The sequence below is a fragment of the Cryptomeria japonica genome, chromosome 3, assembly GCF_030272615.1.
Source record: "Cryptomeria japonica chromosome 3, Sugi_1.0, whole genome shotgun sequence".
Taxonomy (NCBI): domain Eukaryota; kingdom Viridiplantae; phylum Streptophyta; class Pinopsida; order Cupressales; family Cupressaceae; genus Cryptomeria; species Cryptomeria japonica.
Genome location: NC_081407.1, coordinates 942,435,167 through 942,446,705, shown reverse-complemented (window position 1 = coordinate 942,446,705; position 11,539 = coordinate 942,435,167). Strand labels below are relative to the sequence as shown.

The following is an 11,539-nucleotide window of genomic DNA, read 5'->3' as shown; positions in this document are numbered from 1 at the left end:
TGAAATTAACCTGCTCCTCTCCCATATATATTAAGGTAACATTTATATCATTAAAATGATTTTGAAACGGAGGGAAGTGCAATATAACATTTATATCAATTAAAATGATTTTGAAACGGAGGGAAGTGCAATATAACATTTATATCAATTAAAATGATTTTGAAACGGAGGGAAGTGCTAGGTACAATTTTCACCGTTACATTGGAAAACGCACAAATTGGGCTGATTGATTTTGAGAGTTTGCAAAAACCTCTTACTCAAAGAGCACATAATAGGCGCTATTTTAGGGTTCAGCATTAGGCGTGTGGTAGCCTTGGATTCGCTATCTACAAACTCCTTTACGGCGAGCGATCGGTGACCTGGTTATTCAATCGGACGGTCCAAAGCTGTCCAAAATACACGTATTCTGTACACAGAAAAATAGTGTTAAACCAAACGAGTAAGAAAGTGGTTTTCTCCTCACTACTATTGTTATCACTATCATTATTCCTAACTAAACCAAATCTACTCGTTATTGGATACCCAGTACTGTTAATTTTGCATCGTCTTCTACAGATTAAATAAAATTCCAGAAATTAACGAGAGTCTTAGTGCAGGAAGGAGGTTTTGTTCAGGGTTTGAAGGAGGGGTTTTTGAATTATAACAATAATAAGAAGATGATGCAGGCAGGGCCCCCTGCCCCACCTCCGCCTTCCAATAATTCCATTCCTAATAACAATGTTGTGGTAGATCCTGCACAACAGCAGTGGATGGCGATGCAGCAGTACCAGGCGACCATGCACTCCCAGCCACAGTCTACTGATGAGATTAAGACACTTTGGATTGGGGATTTGCAGTACTGGATGGACGAAAATTATTTGTATACTTGCCTTGCACAAACTGGAGAGGTATGTGGTGTGAACCCACTGAAAGGATTATCTTAAACTACATTGCTAATTTCAGGAATACACAAGTGTCTCTTTCTTCCTGGGTTTCATCTTTATATTTGTTTAAAATAATTTAATGCCTCCTCCTTGCAATCCCCATGTAGTTTTTAGATTCCCATTTAGGAGAAGGCCAGTTTGGTGCAGTTCAAAACTTTTTTCTGGCATACCCATCTCAAGCAGTCGAACTCTTGAAATTGTGTACAAGTAGTTTTTTTGTTTGTTTTTAAACTACTCATTTAGGAGGAAAGCAATTGATTGTAAACAGTTCAAATACTCTTTTTAAAATACACTTCACAATAATCTTAACTGTTCATTAGAGTACTTTTTGAAATACTCATTTAGGAGAACAGTAATTAATTTGTAAACAGTTTAAATATTCTTTCTATCATACCCGTTTCAAGCAACCTAACTTTTGACAGGATTTGACATCCTTGAGGGAATACCTTAAATGTTTCACCAACCTCATGTAGAGAAATACGATTCTTAATAGTTGAAATGCAATTTGAATTTCTATAACACCCGTCGCAAGCAAACTAACTGTTGAGTAGATTTGAAGCCTTTGAGACAGTTACTCTTCAGTTTTTGAAATGCTCAGTTAGAAGAAGTGTAACCGTTAACAAACTGTTGTGAAGATTTACTGCCCTTGAGAAGAACTCCAACCTGTAACAGTTCAAATGTTTTTTAACCATAACCATTACAAGCATCCAACTGTGGTGATGCCATAGTTTCTAAAATCACGACTGAAGATAGGTCCAGTTGTTAACAATTCAAACAGCGTTTTTACTAACCCATCTTGAGTAATCCTACTTTTGGGGTAATTTAATTTCCTGGGATTGTGGTTTTTAAACTTTTCATTAAAGAAAATCAGCTATTAACAGTTGAAATATTGTTGTAAATACCATTTCCATTTTAGATTCTAACTTTTCAAAGATTTAAAGTTATCGAGGCAAGATGGAGGGAGGGTGCTATTGTGCAAGTTCGTGCAAGTGGTGTAGTGTGAGGGAGTCATCAGTGGAGCGGGAGAAGTGATCAGAAAGTGTTTTTTCAAGCTGTGAACCTCAACTCTTTAGCATCAATGAGGAAGGCAGGGAATTTTCTCCTAGTAGGCAATTTGATGGCAATTAGGAAGCTGCTCTGTTTTCCCAAATTGCTGAGGATCCAATGTGCCGAGTTAGGTTGGAGGGCTTGCATTCCATGGCTACTGGAGCCAATGCCATCCTTGTGGATCTTGATCAAAAGGGGTCTTCTGTGTAGGAAAATTTCCCTGCAAGTAGGGTTTCTTCAATGTATGTAGACTTGTTAGATTCATATTTCAAATCAATGTTCTCAGATTTTAAGGAGAAAGACTGTGTTGGTAAATTTGCTGGGCTATGGCCTGCAATAAATTCTTGGAAAGATGGATCTTTATACATAGGGTGCTAATTTCTCTGTTTGGGCCTTACCTAAAGGCTACTTCTTGGGTGCTGGTCTGCATAAAGAATCTAATTACAGGCTATGGTATGGTGCGGCTCTTTTTCTTCAAAACTGGAAAACTAATTCAATTCCACTCTCATGCTCTTTGGGTTCTGCTTTGATGTGGTTATGACTTTACAATCTACCTTTTGGTTCATGGGTTCAATTTTATGTTACCTCAAGTTTCTGGGACGGGGACAAGGGGACGCGTTTTGGGGATGGGGATGGGAGGGAGGCCATTTTTTAGGGGATGATAGGGGACAATTATTAAAAAGGAAAATTTAAAAAATATAGAAATTTTCAAATATTCATATGGAGGCATTGATAAGGCAATTATCATATACATCATAGAACCTTAATATCAATTGATATTTTCATTTCATTGAAAATGACAGACAAATGAAGTTTTAACAAAATTTAATTGCATTCATTGACAATATGCATGTATATTATATAAAAATTACATCAAAATGCCCAAAGGCTGCAAGTTTCAACTACAAAATGACAATAATATATAAATGTGCAGCTGTCCCTAATTAACATTCCCTAACATTGCATCAAAATTGGAGTTTGAGTCATTGCCACTATGAGAGGCTGTCTCATCCTGATCCAATAGAAGCCCAAGCAATACATCATGTGCCTCCTTTTGATCAACCCGTGCATTATCTTCGGGATCAACATCCCAATGTGTAGCTGGAGTTTGACAATACTCAAGTGTTTGTCGATCCTGAAGCTACAAGGCACTATGCATAACCACTAGCTTTTCTGATTGTCTAGAGGTAAGCCTCTTCCTTTTGATTGACTAGATGAAGCTATATGTAGACCAATCTTTGCAACAAAAGAACTAGCAACCTGTGAAAGGAGACAAGTGGCAAGCATCCTAAACTTTGGTGCATCCTTGCCATGCCATGTTTGCCATCCAATGGGGTCGGTTTGAGCTAATGTAGCTATAACCATCCTCGCTTTTGGTCTACAAAATGTTGGGCCATGAAGACTCACAAAGGCTAACCGCTGTGCTCTAATTTTGCTAGACTCTGTAATATACATGGCCTTCATGAAGCCTTCTTTCACCATCTTCATCATTAGATGGAGGTACTCTCCTAGGTCTTGTTGCATACCATTTGTGATCTAGAGCGTAGGTAGTCATATGAAGTGGGGTGTTCATAGTGTCCCACTGCTGCATCACAATGGTGCCTAACGTGCTCCTTATAAGATCCCAAATTAGGGTCCGTGCTATGAATTGCTTTCTTCATCCATCCAAGCATGTTGTCAAATGTTTCATAAATCTCTCCAAGGCTAAGATAATCTGTATTAGCATATCTTATGACCCACACAATAGGTGAGATAATGAAGCAAATATATCTTCAAAGAATGAAAATAATTTAGTAAATTTATAAGTTTGAAACTTAGAAACAATACAAATTATAAAATCAGAAATTTAATAATAAAATCAGCAATTTATTAATTTAATATCAATAATAAAATGAAAACCATAAATTTAATACTAAATTCAACTATGTATTAGTTAATACTAAATTCAGAAATTTAATACTAAAAATAAGCAATTCATAAAAAATAAAAAGCAATAGTCTCTTACCTCATCATGGACCACCAATCATCATTGAGAATTTTTTGTTTGATACTTTTGCCCTTTAGTTGTGTTTGCCTCTGCCCATCTAGCCCACTTTGAGTCAGCCACCATTAATTGTAGAGGCTCTCACACCTCAATCATCCTCTTTAACAAAATAAAGTAGCTAGCATATTTGGTATCCACAGGCTTGAGGAATTCCTTCCTCGAAAAAGTCCCAAACAAAAGCAAGTGATGTGTGATGATTGCAAATAAACATTTGAATGCCTCTAGCTTCTTACACCACTTCTTTCACCCAATCTATTTTCTCAATGTCTTTCAATGCGTGAACACAATATGGGGTCAAAAAAATGTGCTTGTAAGCACCATCCACCATTAAGTGAGCTAACTTGCATACACGGTTTGGATTAGTCACTACTTGTACAACATTAGAGGGTCCAACATCTTCTATGGCATCCTTCAAAATCTGAAATTGGAAATTTGCATCCTTCTTTTTCCTCAAACCATCAATAGCTCTAAGAAAATAAGAGGCTACTGAACATGTGACAATAACATTGAGTGGTCGTCGTCTAATATCAGTCCACCCATCCTAATGATAGAGCAAACATCCCTTATCCAAACTTGTCTCAACTCCTCCAACATTATGCTCACCTTGGAATACTCTTTATCAAGGAGGGATGTGCGTAGCTTATGATCTCCAAGGTGAACATATGAAGGACCAACAAGAAGTGCATCTTTGAATATTTGTTTAAAAAATGGAGTGTGCCACATGAAATGGTATGGCATTAGCATAGAAAAATTTGGCAATGGAAACCATCAACTACATCTCGTAATTGCATGTTTAACATACTTATAACACTAAGGGGCCTTTTCTTTCTTCTTTGACTCTCAAGCTCAACACTTCCAGGTTCAGTAAAAGTAGCACTAGACGATGACCCACTAGGCTGGAAAGACTCCATTGGCATTCCTATTTTTTTTGGCTTCAACCACCATCTACAACCTAGTCACCTCATCCTTCTCAGCTAATGTTATGGTTTTGCATGCTTTTACCCCGTGACGAGTTATGCTTAAAAGATGGGAGCAAACTCTTGTGTAGCTACCCCTATTGTCATCCTTGCAAATATGACATAGTCATACTCTACTCCTCTTTGATTTTTTTCTTATTGTCTATGCTACGACCGTTGCAAATTGTAAAAGAGTTTTTTTTGGGTTGAATGGGCCATTTGCAAGATTTTTCAAGAGGTTAGAGGGGCATTGTAATGGATTCTTTGAATTAGGTGTCCTTGATACACTCAGAATCCTTGAAGAACTTCCATGGCATGTTTGTTCGCTTTCAATTTCTTGACCTCACTATCCTCACTCCTGCTAGTTCTCATTTTTTTGGTTGAAACGTAAACTATAATATTCTCAAATTTTTATAAAATGACTTAGTTAAATTAGTTGATTAAGTTGTCCAAAAATTATTATTTCAAAAGGGATGACTTTAAATGATTAAATTAATTAAAAAATAAAGTAAAAATAATAAAATAGTCACTTTATTGAATGAAGTTCATAAGTTTGGACAAATATCTACATTGTGGGGTTCGCTTGCAGGGGTACTGTATTTGGGTCCGGTTTGAACTTGGTTCGGATATAGGTTTGGTACGCTTGTTGGTTAGACTAGGGGATGCCACAAACTACAATGGTTTGACCTAGGTGAACTTGGGGCGAACTCGGGTGCCTAACGCGGCTAAAAAGCAAAAAAAATGCAATTTCTTATTTTTTGAGGTCTGGTTCACTTTATGACCAACTTAAACCCTAAAAGCTGCCTCCAAAACACTTAAACACAGAAAGCATCATCATTTTTGCTCATTTCAGTTGCAAAGAACAAATGCATTCCTATAGGGTGACTTATATTTTTGCTTGTTGCATCAACTAGAGAGTTGAAGATCAAAGATTGAAGCTTCATCAAGTGTTGCACCATCATTCCTACGCATTTGCAAACTTCCATTGGCTGTAAGAGGTAAGATTTTTTTCGTTTTCTTTGCCTTCATTTTTGTTTTCCTCTATTTTTTTTCCATTCTTTTTTGTTTTTTGTTTTGAATGTGTTCATAAAATTTCTTGCCATAGGAACTACAATGGCAACTAGCTCTACCTACACAAATGAACAACAAATTTACAAAACATATCCAAATTCTCCTCTATGGAAATACGTTGATAGCATATGGCCGCTCCCAGGAGGCAGGGGATTCCTTTAGAAATGCAGGGGATGTGATGTACAATGTTCTAGTTCATATTTTTCGGTGAAAGGCGATTTGTGTGGAATATTAGGAAGAAGCAGCAAAAGTTGCCCTAGAAAAAATGGTGTACCTATACCACAAGAGATAGTGTTGAAATATATTAGGGAGCAAGATGAAGTAGATGAGAGAGAAGTATGTAGATTAAATCAGTCCATTCCAAAAAAATCAAAGGGAATGCAGCCCCCATCTAATCCCAATATTGTGGTAGAAGACCACTCATTTTTTACCACATTTGATGCTGAAAGTGAAGAACCCATTGTTCGCAAAAGATCAAAGGGACCTTTGGAAAGTGCATTTCAAAATGGAAGTCGAGACATTGCTGACCAACATGTAGCAAAATGTATATATGTAAATGGATTGTCTTTCAATGTTGTTTGCTCCCATATTGGAAAGAGATGTTGAAAAAAGCTAATGAAGCTCCAACATGGTATAAGGGCTTGGGTTATGAGAAGGTATGTGACATCTTGTTGGAAAGAGAGGTCAAGGGGGTTGAAGATGCATTAAAGCCCACAAGGGATTCATGGATTGAGGTAGGTGTGTCCATTGTTTCAGATGGGTGGAAAGATTCAAGAAATCATCCCTCGATCAATGTCATAGCGGTGTCCCCTAATGAGGCAATGTCTTTGAAAGCTGTGGATTGTGAGGGACAAGTAAAAGATGGACAATTTATTGCTGATATTCTCATCTTTGCCATTGAGACAGTGGGATCCCGTAACGTTGTTGAAGTCATAATGGACAACGCAAAGAATTGTAGAGCTGCTGGTTTGTTGTTTGAGGAACAATATCAACATATCTTTTGGATACCTTATGCGGTCCACTCACTAAATCTTATGCTACAAAAGATTAGGAATAAAATTGAGTGGATCAAAGAGGTGTATGTAGAGGCTGAGGTCGTCCAAATGTTCATCACCAACCACCACATGTCTCAAGGAATTTTTAGATTATTTTCAAAATTGGAGCTATTGAAGGTAAGTGAAGTAGTATAAAATTTTACATTTTTTGATCTTGTGTTTTTCATAATTTGATTGTGTAATGTATATTCTTCTTTAAAGTTTGTCGTTAATTTTTGATCATTTTGGTTTTAATTTCTATCATAGGTTGCAGAGACCGTTTCGCCTCTAACACAATCGTCTTGAGACGACTTGTGAAATTTAAAGAGGCACTTTGTAATATGGCGATCAACCAAAATTGGTCTTTATGGAAGCAAAGTAACAATGAGAGAGCAACACAAATTAAGCAAAGGATATTAGATGACTCATGGTGGGATCGTGTGGAGTATCTCATTAGTTTCATCGAGTCCATTTTGAGCATGATTCACCATATTGACATGGATAGGCTTTGAATTGGAGAGGTGTATGATGGCATCGACTCAATGCTTGAGAAGATGAAGTGCATCATAAGTGCAAAAGAGCAAGACAATGAGGAGGCTTTCTTCAAACTATTGCATGAAATTTTTTGAAAAAAGGTGGAACAAAATGACCACTCCATTACATCTTTTTGCCGATGCATTGACTCCAAAATACTACAACAATCAGTATCTTGATATGCTAGGAAGGCTTGCTCCATATAGAGATTTTAAAGTGGTCGAAGGGTACAAGGCATCATTCCTTAGACTCTTCCTTGAAGATGATGTGCGAGAATTAATTACAAATGAGCTCATAGATTTTGTGCATGCAAATGGTCAAAGTGTTGAGGCTCTTCGTGATAGGTATAAGAAGGATGTTCATAGTTGGTGGTATTTCCATGACCGATACTTCCAAACCTTGCGGCCCCTCACAATGAAAATTATATCACAAGTAAGTTTAACAATTAATGAATATTTATGTTTTAGTATTTAAAGTTTTATTTATAGTTTATTTTTTTAAAATTGAAAATTTTGTTAGTAAAATTATAAATTTATGACTTTTAATTGTTTACTTTGCCTTCATAGGTTGCTAGTTCATTTGCATCAGAAAGAAATTGGAACACATATTCTTCCATCCACTTAGTAAAGTGCAATAGATTGCACTCAAAAAGAGTGGAGAACTTAGTATATGTGTATTCTCACTTGCATCTCCTTTCACACAAGCAACATGACTACAAGCAAGGGGAGACGAAGATGTGGGATATAGAGCCAGAACATACTGACTTGGATGCTTACACTTCTCAGCTTGTTGCATTTGAGGACTCGGAAAGCGAGAACACTATTAGTGCAAGTGCAGGTGGCATTGGCATTGCTTGTGGTTTATGATGCTATGATTACAAGTTTATGGTGGTTTTGTTGTTTATATGATGCTATGTGATATTCTAATCTTAATCCATGCTTCTAGGCGTTATATACATATATAATTTTTACATTGTTTTTGTACTAACAAACCTGAAATCCATTTTAAAAATTTTGTTGAACTGGGTGCTTGAACTCGAATTTGAACCCAAACCCGGACCGACAACGTAGACAAATATTTAATGAGGCCTTGCAAAAATTAAATGTGGCCTAATCTTCTAGATAGAGGTTGGAGTTCTTTATAAGGAGGCTTGTTGGGCTGTAGTAAGCATGTTTTTATGGATTTGATGTGATGAATTTGTATGATGATTTATGAGAAGCTGAGGATGGAAACCTTCCGTAGATCAACGAGGTTTGAATGAAAACATGACTCTTTCTAAAGGTGGATTTGCGACGGAGTTCACCATTGGGCCAAATTTGTGAAGTCTCCATTGGAGACAAATTTGCAGGGGTTAAGGGTTTGATTTAGAAATAAAGGTTCTTTTGTAGTTTTTAGAATAAAGCTATTTTGATTGGAAAATTAATCATATTATTATTGAAGAATAAAAGATTGGTGCTGGGTCGATTAATTATTGTTTGGAGGCCTATTTTGAGGTGAAAGTCAAAGTTGAAGGTACAAATTTGAATTATCTATTGCATGACATCTTTATATTTCTGAGTATTCTTGAGAACAACAACAGAAAGCACAAATAAATCAGACTTGTTGACGTGTTTTTTATGACCGCATCTAACACAGAATAAAGTCACCAACGGTCATCTTATCCTCTCTTGATCAAGATTAGTCCGTATACTAGGATTACTTAAAGTTCAAACGGCTAATTTCCAAGGTTCCTTCAGTGTGTGGATGTGACTCAGTTGTTTGATGGGTTTGCTGATAACCCAAGGGGGCCATACGTATGTTGAAGAAAACTTATGCAAGCTCAATGATTTTTTGTACGGGTGATTTGCAATGAAAGCTCTAGTTTTGGATCTTTTGGATTTTGAATTATGTGGAAAGTAAATAGGAATAGGGTAGAGAAAAACTAGATTAAAAGTAATCTAATCCTATGAACAAGGAGATGGGATAACTTGCGCAAAAACCAACCACACTTCGCTTTGCCAACAATGCACAACTACACGAAGGCGGTACAATCTTCAAAGGGTGTGTTAAAGATTTTCAGATTATCAAGAGAAACCATCAAATCGAACAATCTCTTCTGATAATCGAAGTTAAACATACACGTATAATGGAGGCTCAGGCTAACTTTGCACAGTATGCAACAATCAACTGCACACCAAAAGTATGAGCACGAATTTTACAACAAGCGATCCTATCAAATCCAGTTCGTCTAACAACATGAAAGCAAATCTAATCTATGAAGAGAATGAGACCATGGGAGCTCCAAAACAACACAAGAACACACCAACAATGGAACAATGTATTAAGTGTTTGCTTCAAAAACTCTTAGCAACAATCTCTGACGATAGTCTCTCCTCCTTTACAAATGAAGGGGTCACCCCCTTATATAGGCCTCAAGCCATGATTACATGCAAAACCCTAATTAGGGTTTTCCCTAAAGATTCCCCACTCAAGGTGCAACAAGGTGGGAATCAGCAATTAATAACCCATTATGCCCATGTACAATTAATTTAAAAGAGCCTAAAATAGCGCCCACTAGCACATTAAATGTGCCCCATGATGTTGATTATGCCCAGAATATAACTGATACCATCATAAATGCCCATCATTCCCCTAGTGACGACAACATGCACGGAGAATCTGTCATAAAACCATAATGAGAAGGCGACATGCAAGAAGATTCCCTATTTGATGATGACGTGCATTGACTAGACCCACGTCGAGTCAACCTTCCTTCAACAATAAGTACGCCACTACTATTCAACCAAAAGACTTTCGTCCAAAAAATGGACAACCATTATCTCATTCATTTATGGCGTATGCAATGAATCTGCCAACGACAGCTTCCAGTTCTCCGATGGAGACACTTGGCACATTTTCAAAGTTAAACTCCATCAAGGCAATTTCTTCTTCGCTCTTGGAAAAGAAGCTTTCCCACTCTATCATGACTTCTTGCGTCTTCTTCATTATACCGGAGAATGAAGAAACATTTGCAAAATGTTCCTTAGGGAACGAACCTACAAAGAAGAAATCGTGCAACTGGGATTTCAGGGAGTTCACCGTTATTCCTTTGTCACTGAGTTTCCTTGCAAACAAAGCTTCCATTGCACTAAGGATTTCTTCCTGTATCCCTCTGATAGACTCCTTCAAGGTGACAGAGTCAATGCTGAATTTGTCAAGGGTGTTCTTTCCTGAATAGATGGCGTAGAACCACCGGGGAAAGTCATAAGCTTCATTTTCTTGGATCACTTTCCCGTCCACCAAAGTTTGCCTTGGAGTCATCGTCAGAGCCTTGAGTCGCGAAATGGTTAAGTGTTGGTAAACGTCTACATCCTCCCATAGTCCTTCTGCTGTCTCTAATCTGTTTAGGAGGGCCACGAACTTTGAATGAAGCTGAGCTGGATCCTCAATGAATTTTCCTGCCTCAGCATAAACATCCTCTACCCATTCCCGAGAATTTTGCACCATTGCTCTAATAAGTTTTGCATCATCAACCCACTTCCTTGGGAAGGGAGGGAGGAGGAGTGAATGAAGGTCCTTCCTCCCTGAGGGGTCTTTTGAAACTCTTGACGTATTCGCATAGGACTCTATTTTCTTCCCTCAGCCGCTTACATTTTGCCTTTGATTTCAGCAACTTCTCCTTTATGGCTAAGGAGGAATCTTCAAAGTCTCCCACTACTTGACCTGTGGAAGCATGGCCAAGATCTACTTGTCTGATGACGTAATCCTCCTGCCTAATCTCACTCCTATCTTTATCCACCGCAGGTTCAACAATGTGCAAGGTCCGAGATCCAGATTCTTCCCTAAGCACCTTGGAAAACTTCCGGGGGGCTTTTCTTTCTGCTAGTCGATCCATCCTCTTCAATAATTCTTCTAACTCTTGAGCAGGATCGGTTCCTCCTTCTGCTTCAT

General features: G+C 37.7%; 1 protein-coding gene across 3 annotated transcripts in view; it reads left to right on the top strand.

Moving 5' to 3' along the window:
* The first annotated feature begins 232 nt into the window (after positions 1-232).
* LOC131072952 (polyadenylate-binding protein RBP45) overlaps positions 233-11,539 on the top strand; it is a 72,048-nt gene continuing 60,741 nt past the window's right edge. For 2 of the 3 annotated variants that reach the window (XM_058009261.2, XM_058009259.2), the window contains exon 1: positions 233-887. In XM_058009261.2, coding sequence (XP_057865244.2) covers positions 657-887 — 231 coding nt within the window. In that variant the 5' untranslated portion in view covers positions 233-656. The remainder of the gene's footprint in view (positions 888-11,539) is intronic. The other variant, XM_058009260.2, reaches the window with a different exon arrangement.